At 33.7% G+C, this 19,182-nt stretch overlaps 1 protein-coding gene across 1 annotated transcript in view; it reads left to right on the plus strand.

The window, feature by feature from the left end:
• The window catches only part of LOC129224984 (synaptogenesis protein syg-2-like), a 252,472-nt gene that overhangs the window by 227,025 nt on the left and 6,265 nt on the right, over positions 1-19,182 (plus strand). Inside the window, exons 4-5 of the mRNA XM_054859532.1 lie at positions 7,033-7,166; positions 9,521-9,743. Of these exons, the coding sequence (XP_054715507.1) occupies positions 7,033-7,166; positions 9,521-9,743 (357 nt within the window). The remainder of the gene's footprint in view (positions 1-7,032; positions 7,167-9,520; positions 9,744-19,182) is intronic.

The raw sequence follows: 19,182 nt of genomic DNA on the forward strand, positions 1-19,182 counted from the left end.
CAAGCGTAGAGCGCAATTTTAATTCGCATTCGCTTCTTGATTATCATAACATGGAATCGCGATAGAAAGATGCGGCAAAGTGTATGATTTGTGACGTCATAAAGACCACGCCTTGTTTCAAAAATCGGACATTTTAAAAAATTAATTTTAAAAAAACTGTTCGGAAAATGAAAGTATTTTCTGGGTCCATGTTATTATTATTATTTTTTTTATTATTATTATTATTCTATCAATTTCAGTGACAAAAAGTACTACTTTTGACTGAAGGAAACAACCCCATTACTCATACTCAAAAACCATTTAAAATTAAAGCAAACGCACAGCAATTGTTTTAAACTCAAAATAGCTCTCTCTGAACTCTGCATGCTATTTTATTTCGAACACGAAAATCGACTATCAGATGTAAGTAATCTGTTTCCTTATCGCACTTTCTCAAAAATCCCTAAAAACTTTAAGCTGACATTGCTCAATGCGTTTCAGGATATTAGCCCAGGCCTGTCCGATGATTTCACGAGACGAAAAATAAAGAAAGAAAATTCCGTAGAATCTAAATCTGGATAAGTCGCCTGAAGTCCTTCCCTCCTCAAGGTATTTCATCGATAGGGAATCTAACACGAGATATTTCATCGATAAAAAAGCATCGCTTATCGGGCTTCGACGAAAAACAAAATAAACAAAACTTTCCTTCGCTTTCTCTACCAGATTTAAGTCCGGGACAAATCAGTTGCTTTGCAATAAACTTTTACGATAAGCTGGGCCGGAAAATAAAATTCAAAAACCGAAACTCCAGTCTGTAGCGAGAGAAGGGATTCGGATGGTACGGGATATGAAAATATCTTCGGATGGTCTTCAAGACAAGGAGCATTATGGTTTTTATGCACGTGATTTAGTGCGCGCGGTTAGCTTTTCAGAGCGTTTAGTTTTGCGTCTCGTCCAATAAAATATTTTATTTATGTCTTGTTGGCTGTCAGAATGCCACGCGACTTCAAAATTAATGAAATAAACTTATAACAAAACGCTGCGGATCGCTTCCTGAAGTCCCGAAATGTTTAGTTGTACGAAACTATTTTGCTCTTGGAATTTTCAAAATCAAAAAATGGCATTGTTCTTTTATTAACAGCCTATCTTTTTCCAAAATGTCTGTGTCATAAAAATTGCAAGACTTATGCGTTTTACATGTTTCTAATGTGCTATTTCGCAAATATCTTCCGAGTCAAGAACTTTTTTTAAAAACTTACACTCTTGTGCGAATTAATGGAATCAAGCCAATTTTTTTTTTACAAAATCACTTTTATTTACATCATTTAATTATAAAATCAAAATCACCCCATATTATCCTCCCCCCCCCCCCCCCGTTTTTTGTCCAGGACCATTTTCACTCTACTGGGCATAGAGTCAACTAGAGTTTTGCACTTTTCTTTGAATTCTTGATCTCTAAACCATGTTTTTAGCAAAGCACAAATCATTTTTTCTTTTGTTGTGCATTCAGATTCTCACTCAATGTCGCAATGACCTGCCTCTTCCGTGGAGAAATATCCATGGCTAACAAAAAGAAAAAAAGTGACCGGATTGAGAAAAAACGGCAAAAATATGTAGAAATTTATCACACTTAAACAAAACACAATATTTATGACAAAAAAAAACGTGAAGTTATAGTGCTTAATCAACTGGTAGACTAAACAGCTGTTATAAAAAAAGATTGAACAACCTAAAAAATTCGAAAATTATAAATTATCAGCTTGATTCCATTAATTCGCACAAGGGTGTATAGTTTAAAAAGCAGCTTTCCTGTAATGCGAAATGGAGCTACTTCAATTCCTAGATTCCGTAAACAACTCCATGTAAATTACTGCTTGATGCGTAAACAACTTGTTTACGCATTTGCATTTTCAAATTAAATTTTTAAAAATTTAATTTGAAACACACACTATGAGCTCGTTTAGTCTGGAAATTAAGACCAGTGAGCACTCCTGACAAGAGAGAAAAATCAATGAGACCCAAAACTTTATTTTATACTGCAAAAATTAATTCTACATTTACGACTTCCAGAGTGCTTAAAAGAAACCTTTACTTTTTTTCTTTAATGCATACAAAATATAGCAGCAGAAAAAAGAAGAATTTTTCAAAGACTTTCAAGTATAAAAATTTTGCTAGTAATAGCGATTCGGCGTTTTTTTTTTGGGGTGGGCACATTTTATTCATGTACTAAGTCAAAAACCAAAAAATACATTATCAGTTTCTAATACTGCCTAAATAAATAAGTCCTAAATGTATTTGAATGAATGAAATTGAGAATAATAGAAACCGATGATAACTTGTTACAACATGGTGAACTAAAATATTTCAAGCTTTTAGGGGAAAGAGGGATAACGGCTCACTTAAGATAGAATGCAAATATAAAGTCAAGATTACAATTTTTTTGATGAAGTGCAACTCCAAAGTCTCAAGAACAGTTTGTAATTAACTTATTTTCAAGAAAATTTCGGGATTTCTTAATTTTATTTATTTATTTTTCTTTTTTGGTTTATGCTCGAAACTTAGGTATAGCGTTTAAGAACATTAAAGTCACATAAAAAGTTGTGCCGGCTATTCACACCACCACACACTATGTCTGTAGCGACCTCAACAAGAGACTTCAAGCGGCCACTTTCCACAAAGTGTGCTAATGGTAGCAGAACCCCGCTTCGGTGTCTATAGTGAACACTTCGCAAAGTAGCTGATTTCAGTCTCCATATCCTGTATATATTTTATAGATGTAATGCGTAAATTAACATTTGAAAAGAAGTGTGTGGCGTATGCAGTAAGCTTCAAGTTGTAGAAATTTACAGTAAAACAGCTGAAAACTAACAATGTGAGGTCACAAAAAAACAGTTTACATTCGACAATGACTGCATCCCTACTGGCCACTTATTAGAATATTACCTAGATAGTGGTACCGATTGCGCGTTTCAAATTTATTTTGTTTGGGGATATTTGAGTGAGCGTCATTGCCTTACATTTCCCTAAATAGGGTAACGACATCAGTAACAGACGTGCAAATCGCTCTCAGGTTAACTCAATTTTCTAGCCTTTAAATGTATTTAGACTTTTAAAACTATTTCTTTCTCTTGCAACATCTCATCTAACGTGTGGCTGCTTCTGGATCCTCTGAATGAGTTAATTCTATTTTTATTTGCTCAATTTCGAAAAAACGGTCTGACCCTCAGTAACAGACACCGACAATTCTGATGATACCCAGTAACAGGTAGGATGAGTAATGGACAGAATTCCCCTTTTCTCTTCAAAATATGCAAAAGTTCTTTATTTTTGGATCTAAAATCTTATTAAATTCAAATAAACATGAAACACCGGCAGACCTCGTGGTGGCTGTTCTTAACCTTCCACCACTGCCTTGTAAATACCAAGTAGCTCACAAAACACCGTATTCATGGGTAGCAGCAGCATCAGTTTTACCCGCCTAAAATTCTTATTATTTCAATCCAAACTTATGGCTGTCTGTTACTGGACCCTTATATGTTACTGGTACCGTCACTCTATATGACACTACTTACGTAGCTGCGGCAAGAAAAGGGTTAATTTCTATTTTGCTGAAGGGCAAAGATCTGTTTGTTTCCAAATAAAACGTTACTTTCAATATTTTTAACACTACATGGAACAATTATAGTGTGCCTCTGATAATGTGAACTATCACCTTAACAATATTTACCTCATTTTGGAGAGTTAAGTGAAAAAAGGACGTGTTAGTGCGGATTTGAGCCGGAATTAATACTTTTGCAAAACTGCTACGAAAGTAACGCTACTTAATTCAGCACCACGATTACCCTCTCCCTATTACCCCAAAAACATTCTTGAGCAGGTGGTCATAATATTCTGGTTCTTCAGGAATGTATCAGCAAACTTCTGAAATTATGTATATTTTCTAACATTTGCGTGAATACATTAATGAAACAATATGTTTTCGGTTCATTGATTGAAGTATGGGAACGAAGTTTTAACAGTACTACGCACATTTTTTTCTGCTCGGTACAAAATTGTGTCAATGGAAAAATTGCTTGAAAACTCGCCTGTTCACGGAATTTATACTTTCTACATTGCTTATATTGTCATATTGTCAACGTTTTACATTAGAAAAGAATAAGTTTTGATAATTTGCAGCCCAGGGGTAATTCCTGATCACAAAAAGTTTGAAATAGTTTAAGTTCTATTACGTATTACAAGCTGTCAGCTTATACTCAACGCGCTCTATGAAAGCGCTTTGTGGGCTATGTCCTCGGGGCACACAAACTGGTGAAGTGCAAAATGGTAGTTGAGGGTAAGTCTAGCGTTGACGTATCCAAAACCATTGAAGGGGCGACCGTGTACAGTCGATATAGAATTAAGTGTTAAATAAATACAAGGGCAACAATTTTCGAGTGCTTATGCACCCAGAACTGAGTCTCATTTAGAAGCAGTTCAAAAAAATTTTTGGTTGCTTTCAACTGTCGTATTGGGTGTTTAAGCGATTGATTATTCTATGGTATCTTAGGCAAGATACTACTGTGCTGTACGTGTGTGTTTGGTATTGTTTTACCAAATAGAAGTTGCTACATTCGAAGTTATTTTTTCACCGTTTTGTGAGTAGTTTGTCAATAATGGTGACTGATGCATGTAAATCTGTCGTAATCACAAAGTCCTCCAAGTTCCCATTACAAATTAAAGCCTCTGGAGGGACTGGGTTAAGAGTTGTTTGCCTCCTGGTCTGGATCAAAAGTATCGCAACGTCAATAGATGGTGTTTCTATCTACCGTGTGCTGTTTGAGCTAAACCGGACATTCTCTCGAAGTGCTCGTTGAAACGGAAGCCGCACTTGTCTGCCATAAATAAGTTGCTTCTAAAGGGGGGGGGAGGTTCTATATATTTTGTTTTTACATGATCTGTTAACCGTTTTAGAAAATCGGTGGGAAGATATGCAGCATTTTATGGCCTGAAATGCTTTTTTAGGGCGAATTTCTTCAGAGATGCCACAGCGGTGACTTTCATATTTGTCGAACACTTGATGTACTAAGATAAATAAATACCTTTGTGCTGAACAGTAAAGTAAGAAAAACAACGTTAAAAAAAAGCACAAATTTGCCAATTACAGCAGACACGTGTTTCGGCGTTACAGGGAACGCCTTTTTCAATGCAAAAAGTAATGAGCATATGGATGTAAAGACATCCGACAAAATCCTTTGTCGGACCAGCTTTTCTCGGATGTCTTTTCATCCATAAGCTCATTACTTTTTGCATTGAAAAAGTCGTTCCCTGTAACGCCGAAACACGTGTCTGCTGTAATTGGCAAATTTGTGCTTTTTTTTAACGCTGTTTTTCTTACTTTACTTGATGTACTGTTTAAAGCGGATGAAATTAAGATTTCTGTTTTTTTCTTTTTTTTTTTTAAATTTAAAAACGAAAGCACACTGTACACTGAATACCTACTCTTTATAATGGAATTGGTGCTGCCATCTGCTAGCAATGAAATGAGGAATTCCTACTCTAGCTCATCTTTTAACAGCAAAAAGTGCGGAATTAGTAAATGCCCATTGAAGCGAATTTCAAAGGAGTTATCATTTTTGCAAAGGGATAAGTCCTGAATATATTTGTCGTACTCTCGAACTAGCGCTAAAATTAAGGAAGAAATAAAAGTTTTGTTAAAAAATGATTACAATATAATTCAAAAAGTAACTTCCATAAATTGTGTCGACTTTTTACGTTTTTTTTTTTTTTATTTTGGAACAAAAGTGCATTGCTGATTTATTATTTTAATGGCTCAGAGACAGATTGGAAATCAGTGGCAGGCCAATAGGTTTCGCAAACTGCCCAGATAATTTGTTACATTCCGCTCGGCGCTCATCATGAGAAAAGTTCTGATTCGCGACTCGCAAACTGTCCAGGTTAGTTTCTATTAATTATAATTTTCTCTGTTTCATATATAATATTCCACGAGAGACAGTAAAATAGCTTTCATTAACACCAACTTTCACAAGATATGAGCAAATATGTATTAAATTAATATAATATTTTAATTGTAATTTCAAACACGCCATAACTACCTTTTTGGCTTACAATCCATTGGATGAATCATCAAATCAAGAATTCAATACTGAAGCATTAAGATTTCTGTTGAAACTATACTTACGCTAGAAACGAAAACCAAACATTTCATTTTGACATCCAAAGAATGCAGTTTCACCCTATTGGAGGATCAATTATCTGGAATTACCATGACGGTGTTAGAGACAGTAAGCCTCTCTTGGAAAATTAGATTACCTTCACATTGGTTGCTAAATTAAATTTAGCACCCTAGAGTAGCCACAAACGTAACGAGATGTCTGATACATGCTTGTAGTTCTACCTAAGCCCCAGCTATGAGGTGGTAATTTCTATCTTAACTCCTACGCTCCGCTGTTTTTAATAATTTCTCCTTAAAAAACAAGCATCCAATTCTAAAAAAAAATATTAAAAATTTTAATTAAATCTCTCCTTATTTCTCGATAAAAGTTGTAAAAAATTAGGTTCGTACCTTCAAGTAAATTAAAGATCATGCCATCATAATTTCGTACGACTTGCTATACAATATTTCGTTGAACTTCGAGCAAAGATTCAAGTATTTGCGGAACATCTTTGGAAGATTCTGCTGTAAATGTTTCAACCCTTAATGGAACAATAGGATATCAGTTAGAAGTACTTACGAATATTCCTCAGTGCTATTAGCTCAGAGTTATAGGAAACCTCTTTCTCAATGCAGAAAAAATTCAGAGCCTCCGCCATACAAATTACATTTTTCAAAAGTTTGTGATTTAATAACTCTTCTGTTAATTTTATTATTGACTAAAAAGGTGTTGAAAGCTCTCATGAGTGTTTAAAATTATTTTTTTACAAAATAAAATGTTTTATTTTCACAAGATGACGTTGAGATATGAAATAGACATGTCCCACATTGAACTTCTGATATTATTTTATTATGGTTCTGTACCTACTCCAAGATGTTGTTGACGGTTTTGTTTATTTTAGTACTCCCGCAGGAAGATCCATCGATATTGGGTGTTCAACCACGTTATGAAGTAGGTGATACCGTCAACGTCACATGCAGAGCAGGACCTTCAAGACCTGCTGCTAAACTCGCTTGGTTCATCAATGGCAAGAAGGTGAGGCATTTTGGTCTGAGTTCAAGATTTTTGTTAAAACTTTTTTAAAAAATCATAATCAAATTATGTTTGTATATCCTTGAAGTTTCGGGATCAGAGGGTGCATGGTTCGATTCTCGGTACTGCCAAATACCCACCGAGTACATGTGGAGTTGACGATCATTAAATCCGTAAGACTGAAAGATCTGTGGTCAGTTACCATGAGCGCAGGGTTCCTGTAGAATTTCCTCCTTTTCAGAACCATGCGTAAATTGCAGAAGTGGTGATAGAAGGTACTGCCATCTATCGGCCGAGGCATTAAGGTCTAGATTTTGCGTTATGTGATCCTCACTTTTTCAGGAGTCACTTCCTTTTGCCTTCATTTCTGCTCATTGCGAGAAAAGAATTACGTGTGTCAAGCAGCAGAAGTGGCAACTAAAGAAATTAGAAACAAATAAATGTGCATAAAACAGCATTTTAAAAAAAGTTCTCAAATATAGAAATTATTGTGGAAGAACATTTAATATTTCAGTGGTCAGAATATTTTTGAAAACTGAATTGTGTTCTTATACTGTTCTCAGCTGCTGTCAAAAGCCTGAAAGTTGGCTGCTTATGGTAAGTTTATTTTCCTGTCTGTTCTTCTGTCCTATCTCATCATTATGAGAGGAGAGATAAAAATTTATATCATTTTTTTTTTCAACTCATATAAAACATTATCATGGTGGGAGACTTCTAATAGCTGAGCTACTTCTTACAACATTTTTTGTTTCATATAGTTAGACTTTAGTCGACAATGATGGCCTGTTTACCCGGGGCGAGTTCTACCAATACTTATTGATATTTCATTCTTTGTTTTGCGCCAAATAAAAACAGGATTAAAATAAATTGACATCAAGAAATTCAGATCGTACGATGCGCTAACCGCTTTTTAAGAAATTAATTTGTTTATAGAAGAAAAGAATAAAAGTACAGTTTGAATGAAATGGAGTTTCTTCTTTCCCACTATTTCCTGTCGCCGGTGCTGGTGCTAGAACTTTTAGGAAAAAGCTACTTTGACCTTACGTTAAGTTCGTAAAAAGAGTCAAGATTTTTCGGGACTAGCGAATAGCTCGCAAAATCATGAGTGTTCGTAAATTAGAAGTTTTTAAATTAAGTTTCCACTGCATTGCTTTTTTAAGTAGCCATTTTATCAATGGCAACTTAATATCTATTTATTGAAAAAAATGCAATGATGGAATAAGACAGATAAGATAATTACAGTTAGAATAAAAGAGATTACCTCCTTTCCCAATATTTCCTGGAATTTTTAGCAATGAGTTGCTTTGACTTTAAGTCAAGTTCGTAAAAAAGAGTGAAAAATTACATTGGTTCAATGTAAGATTTGTCTAGACTAGCGAATAGTTCGGAAAATCATGAGTGTTCGTAAATTAGAAGTTCTTAAATTGAGCATCAACTGCGTTACTTTTTTAAGTAGCCATTTTATCAATGGCAACTTAATATCTATTTATTGAAAAAATTCAATCATGGAATAAGACAGATAAGATAATTACAATAAGAATAAAAGAGATTACCTTCTTTTCCAATATTTCCTGGAATTTTTAGCAATGAGTTGCTTTGACCTAAAGTCAAGTTCGTAAAAAAGAGTGAAAAATTACATTGTTTCAATGGAAGATTTGTCTGGACTAGCGAATAGTTCGCAAAATCGTTAGTGTTCGTAAATTCGTCAACTACATTATTTTTTAAAGCTGCCATTTGATTTTTAATAGAAACAAATAATGCTGATGATAAATAAATTAATTACTCGTGTAAGCAGAGCAAAATCTGATAATAGTAATGGTATACACAATGAGGTCGTTTCCGAAATTTTAAAAGTACTATTTTTTTCTGAATGAGCATGCTTAAAAAGATAGGAGTTGAACATGCTTTAAATAACTTGAGTTTAATATTTAGAAATATATATTTTTGTAATCGGTGCGCTTTCATTGTTTACGCTTCTGCCGATGACATCACAAATGACGAAATGCCATTCACTGATCCCATTCACAGAGGGAAAATATTTAATTCGCTTCTTGATTATCATAACGCGGAAACGCGGTAGACAGATGCGCCAAAGTACAGCATTTGTTACGTCATAAAGACCATGCTTTGTTTTCAAAATTGTACATTTCGAAAAATTAATTAAAAATTAAACGTTGGGAAAATGAAATTTTTTTCCTCGCTCCATGAGTTTTTATTTTTTTTCTTATTGTATCAATTTTAGTGACTAAAAACAGTGCTTTTGACTGAAGGAAACAACCCCATTATAGCATAAAAAATTGCTGTTTGCCCCTATTTCAATGCCTGTTTCACTGAAACTTTTACTTTCTTCATTCTAGGCTGACTTACCAATGGAACGGTCATACCAGATCGAAAATCATCAGGGAGGATTGCAAACTTCATCTCTAGGACTCATTTTTGGAGTTCGAGATCGCGACCTGTCTCAAGGGGCCATCACACTGCGATGCACAGCCACGGTCAGTCAGACCTATTCCACAGCCAGTGAGGAGCTTGTGGTAGGAGAAAGAGATCCTGAGCAATCACATCCTGGAAATCCTATAGGTTAGTAGGAGGAATTGACTCATTTGCATTCCTTTTGTAACTAATAAAGATGCGACATCAAGTTTAGTAGGCGAACCCCCTTATTTATTTTTAGAAAAGAAAAATCATTTTTAAGATTGTGAGAGATTTAAAAAGCCCTTATCTTCTTCTTTATAAATTCACAAGAAGACCTTCGTCAATAAATTTCCAAGAGAACTAGAAGTTGTTTCATGAAGGGTACGTGAACTGTTTTTAATATATATATATATATATATATATATATATATATATATATATATATATATATATATATATATATATATATATATATATATATATATATATATATATATATATACAGAGCCGTGTCCAAGGGGAGGGTTTTAGGGGTTAAACCCCTCCCATTGGAGAAACATAATAAAAAACCAAAGAAAAGTGTAAATTTGATTTAAAACTAACTTTAATGTTGAAAAATCTGTTTATAGTCAGTAAATTACCGCCCATTAGCCAGGGCTAAAGCAGAAATACATGAAATACACCGCCAGCTCAGTCATTTCCAGCCGAGGACTGCAGTTTCGTGCTAGCCTCGTTTCTATGCCGAGATGATGACTGCTAATTAGCACGAAACTGCAGTCTTCGGCTAGAAATGACTGAGCTGAAGGTGTATTTCATCTGTTTATAGCATTTAAAAAAACAAAACATTATCTTTGAAGTTTCCCAGCAATTTTTTTCCTTTTTTCTAGTTCGTCTGAAAATAAGAAAGTCTTCTCCAAAGTGCTGCTCCTCCGAACCCCCCCCCCCCCCCCCCCCCGCCCCATGCAAATAGCATTACGGAGCATTTCAAATTTTGTTTCCAGATCTTCAGTTTTGCAAAATTTCCAGAAAAAGCCCCCGAATATCTAACAACATCGCTTAAAATTGTAAAAAATCACCTTAACTCGGGTTTGGTTTTGTTTCAGTGCGGAAAGGGCACTAATGTTTCCAAATATGGTTGTACAATTGCGTTTTTAAAACTCCTGTTTCAGAAAAAATTCGAGCAAGGGTCCTCGAACCGCCTTTTTTAAATATCATCAAAAATTAGGTTTTTAAAACAAAACTTACTAAAAATGTAAGTGGAATAACCTCTGAACCTCCCCCGTTTCTAATATATTAGGATACTGCTTAAGTTTCTTAGGAAATTTTAGAAAAATCCAGGGGACAGATTCAAAATTCCCTCCCCGTAAAAATCTTCAAAGTTTGCCTGCAAATGCGTTTTTGGAACTTCAATTTAGAAAATTTGAAAAGAAAAGGAGAAATAAATTTCTATCAATTTTTTAAGAAAAAAAAAGATCAAGGAGAGTCCCTGAGCCCTATTCTTTACCCTAACGTCAATAAATATGGCCTATAATCCCGTTTTAGGCCTTTAATTTCTACAAATTTCCGCGGAGCCAACCGTCTAAAATTCCGTTTTCAATACTAAAATCTTCAAAATTTTCCGGGTGAGAACCCCCGGCTCCCCTTATCAGGTTAGATTCTTTTTCAACATATCTCCCTTAAAACTTATTTTCTAGTTGCACCACTGTTTTACACTCACAGTTTTAAATTATTATTTAAGTAAATATATATTTTTAACTGTACAAATTTGATCCGGATAACATGAGCCGAATAAAAACTAGGCTTTACTGTATATAAAATATACAATAATAGAATTGGTAATATATCACTTAAAAACACATCTTCTGCGAATTTGAACCTCCCCCTCCCCCACACACCGCTATGCCCTTCATTGTTGCCATTAACATGGGCGGATTTATGGGGGGGGCAGAGGGGGGCAATGCCCCCCCAGTTTTGGGAGGACTTTATGTAGTAACAACACATCTTCCAAAAATTAAAAAATATATTTTTTTTTCTTTTTTGAATATTTCAGAAGGTTATGGGTGGATTTTTAAGGGGGGGCATAGGGGGCAATGCCCCCCAGTTTTGGGAAGATTTTTTATAGTAACAACATAGCTTCCAAAATCTTAAAACAAAAAAATCATGACTTTTTCTTTTTTGAATAGTTTAATGAAAATGAAGAGAAAAGCAAATGTCCTTTTCTGATGGGAGAAAAGAAAAGGGGGGGGGGGGGAAACGGACATTAAATACAAATAAAACAGCTGTCACTGCGGTGCTAAAAACGTGTTTAAATTCACTATTTTGGACTAAAAACCATTTGGGCAAGTATATGAATGAAAATATAGGCTAAACGAGCTTTACATTAAGCTGCAACACTTATAATAATTGACGATTATTTTGACAAATTAAAACCGAAAGCAAAGGGGGGAAAACTCCCCCTCCGCCATTCTCGCTAACAGAACAATCTACTCGTTATGATTTGTGTCCACATTTCAAGTATATTTGTGCATAATATTTATGTTCTAAGTAGATTAATTGGCCCTTTAAGAAATTCTTTCTCTCTCTATAAATACTATCGCAAACTGAATAAATTTCAGTTATCTGAGTATTCTGATTAAATGAATCTTTTTACTTGGAGGGAGAGTACAATTTTACTTACTTTATAAATGCTGTTTAAAAAGTAAGGTTAGTCATAATCATCTAAGTCTAAGTGAGTCAGTCCTTGCCATTATTGAAATCTAAATAATTGAGTTTGATATTTGAGTCAAAAGTTTTTGAAAATTTTGCTGAAATTTTATAAGTCTATAAAAACCTAACAAAGATTGGTAAAATCGTAAAAATCCTTTAACGGTATAAAAAACTGACAAATTTTCGTAAACATTACAAAAAATCAAGCAAAAATTTGCAGGTAAGAGTGAATTACAAACAGGGTCAAATTTGCCTATAAGTTAAACAAGCTATTGCTTAGGACCCCAGCTTTGAAGTGGGTCCCTAACTCCAAAAAAAAAAAAAATTCATGATTCGTTCCTTAAAAAATAGAAATTGCTTGAAAAAACTAATTTCATTTTTAAGCGCTTGAAAACCTTGAATATTTCAAAACGTGTGACTACAAACCTTAAATTTTAAAATGTCTAACAAATGGTAGAGGAGAAGGAATGCCAAAATATGTCAAATTCAGTTCCTTGCCACATCCTGTATTAAAAATGTAAAAATTATGGATCTCACGTTTGTAACATTATTTGAAATAAATTTTTGTGACTCATATGTTTCATATCTTGCTAGTTATTCAATCCCGAATGCAGTAATTTGGAAATTCTTTTGTATTGATTGCTTTTATCTTACTTCTTCTGCATATTGTCTATATGTTTAGCACGGAAAAAAATACACAATATACTACTTCTATTTCTTTTCGTTTTCTGCCCCACTTGCAACTGAAGAAAAGTTGCTGTCATGAGCAATCTATGGTTACTTTTCTCTTTTAAATTTAAAATAGCTATTTCTCAAAGTTAGAACAGGACTATAAAAATTTACAATCAAGTACTAAAATATCAGAGACAAGAAAGTACAAACGAAGTGCATTAAAAATTTACTTATTCTAGAGTCCTTGAAAATAATTAGATAAGACTTTGAAAATCCTAAGCTAAATGGGCTCCAATTACTTCTACTGCATATTGTTAATCTTTTTAGCCAGGAAAAAAAAATGATACACTACCTCTATTTTTTTTCGATTTCTGCACTCTACTTATAATTAAAAAAAGGTTGTTGTAATGAGAAATCTATAGTTTATTTTTTCTTTCAAACTTAAAATGGCTCTTTCTTACAAAGTTTTAACTAAATTATACAACTGTATACTCTAGTTATCAATTTCTATGTCTATCCAATTAACCTCTATAAGGCTTCAAAATGCAGAATTTTATATCCATTTTACAAAATTTCCTGCGGAGGAGAAACCCCCGGCCCCCTAAAATTGGAGATCATATTCTATTTCCCACTTAAAAGGGAGCCCTGCATCACTCTTTTGATACCGGCTCCCTCTCTTAAGGTAAATTCAAAAAGGACAGCATGAAAACACACATTAATCAAAACGACACACAAAAAAGTAAAGCATGGACTTATGCATCACAGGAAAAAGACAAAAACATGGGAGTGGAGGGGGGGGAGGGCAATAAAAATGTTGCTAAAAAAAAAATCCTGCCCCCCCCAGGAACTCAGTCCTAAATCCGCCTATGGCCATTAAACAGAAATGAATTATTTGACCCACTGTTGTGTTTTTCTGATAGTGCAGGTAGGAACGATAAAACATTGAAACCAGAACCCCTCCCTTTATGAAATTCTGGACACGGGCCTGTATATATATATATATATGCCGGGACAAAGCGGTCCCGGCAATGCTATAAATGTGTGGGCCGTGCTTTGGGGGTGTTGATACATGAGCAACGGCATGCGCAAGGTTGGGGGGGGGGGGGGAGAAGGAACATCTGTTGGCCCAGTTCCAAGCCTAAAGGGGGCCCGAGATTTTTTAAATGTGGGGTGAAACATACATTAAGGACGTTGGGTAAACAAAATGGAGGAGGGACCGTAAAAGTCATTTGTGACGGGCCTCAAAAATTTCTGTACACGCCCCTGGCCTGGTATTTACTGGTTGCGGCAGATTCAACTAAATGCTGTCAGTTGAGAATCGATTTCATTAGTCTAATATAATTTATCGCTATACGAGTATTTTCATCTCAGAATCACATCGGGAAAGCAAGTCTGGTCTACGATAAACTGAATCTGAAACAGGACAAAATTTCAACTTAGAAGGGCTGAATACAGGCGAATTTAGGCCTGAGTTCCAGGGGTGAGGGGGGCGGCAAGTTTAAGTTTTTTTTTTTTTTTTTGAGCACCATTAGTTGTAATCAGAGCCAGACTTAGACTTAACGGGGTCCCAGGGTTGCCAACCTTGGAGAAACAAATTGAGGAACATCTGTGCTGATTTTGAGGAGCAATTTAAAATTTTGCGGAGCAGTTCGGAATTTTGTATAAAAATCAATAAAATTAATTAAAACCACTCATCTGATTTTTTTTAGAGCTTTAATAATTATTTTAAGCTTTAGTATGAAAATAATTATTTCTAAATTAATAAAACAGCTTTATACACAATTTCAATGTTTGTGTATAAGCATCTTTAACTTCCCATATTAACATGTGTATTATGATGAAATAGCAAAATTTAAGCTGGAAAACTTCGGCAGGGAAATCCGGAGCTAATTAACTTTGCGGAGCCGCATAGTTTCGCCATTTTTGCGCAGCAACTCCGCAAAATGCGGAGCAGTTGGCAACCCTGGGTCCCTAAGGTATTTCAGGTATGAGGTCCTTTTGTAGTCCTAATGTCACGATAGTATTAAGTCTACAATTGAGGACTTTGATGCAGGAACGAGTTAAGTCCAAACTTTTCCTTTTTTAAAAATTCATTTTTGCGTGTGGAGAATTGGTTGTTCCGATTGGTCACGATGTACACGGGTCACAAATGTAAGATTAGACCTCTGCTTCGTAAATAATAATGTGGGAACATTATTAGCCTTTCGATCGGACACTAATGTTATTTATTGGTCCTACCAAAAATGAGTGAGTCTGGATTTACCTGGTTCTTGGTTTTTGCATCAAGGCCCAAGAAGAAAATTGTGTATTACAGATTTTAGGTGGTCCGGGACACATTTTGAAAAAAAATGGTAACAATTTAGAGTTTTGACATTTTTTGCCCTGATTCACCATCAGTTTGATTCGCAAAATGATAACATAAATATTAAAAAAAGTATTTAAATTTAGTTATTGTTTTCTAAAAAAATGGAGTTGCTTTAAATTGCTAAAACTCCAAATATTCTTGGTCAATTTTCAATTTTTTTTTTTCAAAAAACTATGCACAAATATCTAAGTTTTAATTTTTATTCGACGATTTAAAAAATATTAATTCAATAAAAATAGAAAATATTTGAAGAAAAATTTCGAAAAAGTCAAAGATACTTTTTTTTAAAAAACATCATATTTTTGAAGTAATGGTTTTTTTCGAATTCACCGTATAAAAATTAAAGTAGACTGTTTGAAAAAGATATGCTCCAAATTTCATTATTTTGTCTTTATCAGTTCTTGACTTATAAGAGTTTGAATGCGAAAAATTTTTGAAAAATTGCATCATGGAGAGAAACGCGTTTCAAGTTTTAAAGTTAAATATAATATTAGTTAAAAGAATGCAACAAAAATAATTATATCTTTCGTTCTAATTAGGATAGAAACAAGATTCAAACGTCTTTTTAAGTAGAAAAAGACAGAGAAGTTTTTTAAATGATTTTTTAAAAAAATGCAAAATTTGACATATTTGTTTTTTGGACCCCCTTAAATATCGAAAAATTGCCAGACAAAGTCTTCGAACCTTAGGCATTCCCTTAAAGTCACTAAAGATAGCATAGAATTTCACTGATAGAAATTTTCATGGGAGAGCTTCGTAACCCTTTTATTTGCACTATAGCCAAAAATGATTTCAGTTTCAGAAAAAAGTACCCAGAGAGAACTTCCTCCAGACCAAAAAAGGGGCAGTGCACTTTCAGATAAAAGGGATAAAAGGGTAGAGAAGTTCTGTTGAATGAAAAAGGTGCTTCTTTTACTTTTTGGTATACTAGGTACATACAAAGTTCAAGTGTTTTCGATAGTAATTATTTTAAAAATATTAAAGCTTTTTTGATGTTTAGTTTTAAAGGTAATGCAAAAAACATTCAGATATATTCTAATCAGATTCTTGTAGATAAATGATTGAAACGAAAGAATGACGTTTCAAGGACAGGGGTCGAAGGTTAGCTTAAAAGCGAAAGGGCACGGCGCGCCCTTCTAAAAAATCTTTGGGGAAATCTTTCTCTTTTCTTTTCAATGTTCCCAAACATGTATATTATAAGATTATATTTTTAAAATTTCAATGTCGGAAAATTTCGAAGGGGGAGTCGCCAGATTCCCTATAGTAACGAAATGTAGTTTAAAATTGGGTTAAGTATACTTCAGTTTTTAAATGCTTCTAAATGCCATCACTGACCCTCCTATTCTCCCAAACGTGATCAAAGTTAGTTTTGCGTTTTTTAATATATAGTTCAAAGTCTAAACGTTTTTGTAGAGAGCTCCCTGTGCTGTTCCATTAATTTTGCTAAGGGTAGCCTAAAATTGCATTTCTAAAACTTCCCATTTCGGAGAATTTCTGGAAAGAGCCCCCGACATTTTATTGTAAACAAAGATAGACTAAAATGGATTTCAATTTTGAAAAAAAAAGTTGAGAAAACAAAATTGTTTTGGGAACCCATTGTTTTCCCTCTCCTTTAACGCTACCGAAAATTGTAAAATTGCGTTTTTGACATCAACTTTGAAAATATCGCTTGGAAGGGAACTAGAACCCTGTGTCCCGATTCTTTTCTTAGGCCTATATAGATCAACCAATTTCAAAAAATTTCCGGGGGGGGGGATTTACCTGGTTCCTCATCTCTTTCCTCGTGTCCTTCCTATGTTGTCAGTATAGAAGCCTAAAGATGTGCCTTTTCAGGCTTATAACCATAAGTATCCTTTCAAGGCACATAAAAAATGTGTCAGTGTTAGCTCTATTTTACGTTTCACAATGTTCTATTTTAGAACTTTAAATCTTGATTTAGGAACTTAAAGAAAAATAGGAACTAGTGGTAGTTTAATGTCTTTGCTCGACTAATTTACAGAAGTGGGCCAAAATATTTTTTTGCCGACTGGGCCAAAGTCAGCCAGTCCGCCCCTGTATATATATATATATATATATATATATATATATATATATATATATATATATATATATATATATATATATATATATATATATATATATATATATATATATATATTTCCAAAAGATCATTTTTCAGATTGTGAGAGATTTAAAAAGCCGTAATATTCTTTGTAAATCTACAAGAAGAACCCCCCTTCTAAGAAAACTTGAAGCAATTTCATGCAGGGTAAATAAACTGTTTTTAATTGAAATTCCTTTTTTTTCCCCTTTCTTTTCTTTTTCACAAGATCATTTTTGAGATTACGTATTCTTTTTTATAAATCCACAAGATCTTTGGTCAATAAATTACTAAGAAAACTAGAAGCAATTTCATAAAGAGTAATTGAAATTCATTTTTTGTCTTTCTTTATTTTCACAAGATCATTTTTGAAATTGTGAGAGATTTAAAAAGCTATTCTTCTTTGTAAATCCACAAGAAAATTTTCGGTCCATAAATTACTAAGAGAACTTAAAGCAATTTCAGGAAGGATACGCAAACTGTTTATAGCTGAAAAAGAAATCATTTTTTTCTTTATTTCCACAACAACATATTTTCGAAGTTTTTCTTTTGCTTGAACAGCTCATGAGCACAAAAAAAAAAATGTACTAACTCTACACATTTGAAACTTCGCAAAAATGATAATTGATTATATTACAGTGCAATAAAAGAAACCTGCAATATGTTTTGTTTAGTAACGATAAATGTAAGATAAGCTGGAAAAAATTAAGTTTTTCGGGAGAAATTTCAAGCATTTGGCTGTATTGTTTCTAGATATTCATGAAGTTTCATTGTATTCTCTGGTATCTAACAAAGGGTTGGACAGAAAAGTCTGGTAATCGAAGAAAAATTGAATACACTTTGAAAAAATGCTAAGGAAATGTTAGGTGGGGGGAATGGGTTTTTTACAAAAAAAAATAGTTTAAAAAATTAAATATTTATTTTTAAAGTATTATGTTATAATAAATAATTATGATGAATAAATTTTAGACGGAGGTAGTGAATACTTTATTATATAAAAACTATGTTAGTTGTTCGCCTACCTTAAGAATACTGTTATACTTAATTTCGTGATCATTTTGCACTAATTTCAAACACACAATTTGTGTAAAAACTATGCAATCATGAAATCGATTTTTTTTCTATACTGACATTGGAAAATTCGTCCCACTCATCGTCCATATCCTTCATAACTAAGTGATTTTCAGCGATTAAATGTAGTTTGCAAAACAATATCCTACGTTAGTTTTGTTTCTCTTGCTAGCTAATATCACTCCTTTTGCGTAGTCGCCATTTTCAGACAGCGCTCAATGTCTGTATAAATGTATATCTGCTATAAATGTAATTGCACAATCAAAGCTATTTCGATTCTAATATCACCTTTTTCTCCATTGAACTAGCAAAAATATATTGAATTGAAGCCGTCTTTAATTAATTCAAGCATTGTATTTTAGATTTTATACATTCTAAAAGTTTCAGGCCAACCAATCAATAATCGGGAACAGAAACAATTTGTTGAAAAATAGTTATAATGATGGAGTATTATTGTAACTATTAATATGACCGATATTCAAGCTTAGAAAGGTTACAAGAAGTCACAGATCGTAGAAGCAGGTGGTTCAATCTTGGGGTGAAAAATAAGTCTAGGCTTTGATTTTAACATTATTGCCGATCTTTGCGTATATTATGGCTGCGCTGGTCAAAAACTGGAATGTTGAAGTTTTATTTTCCTTAAATCTGTAACCGTAAAGTTATTGGAATGTAATTAATATTACACCAAC

Source organism: Uloborus diversus, chromosome 6 (assembly GCF_026930045.1).
Source record: "Uloborus diversus isolate 005 chromosome 6, Udiv.v.3.1, whole genome shotgun sequence".
In the NCBI taxonomy this organism is placed as follows: domain Eukaryota; kingdom Metazoa; phylum Arthropoda; class Arachnida; order Araneae; family Uloboridae; genus Uloborus; species Uloborus diversus.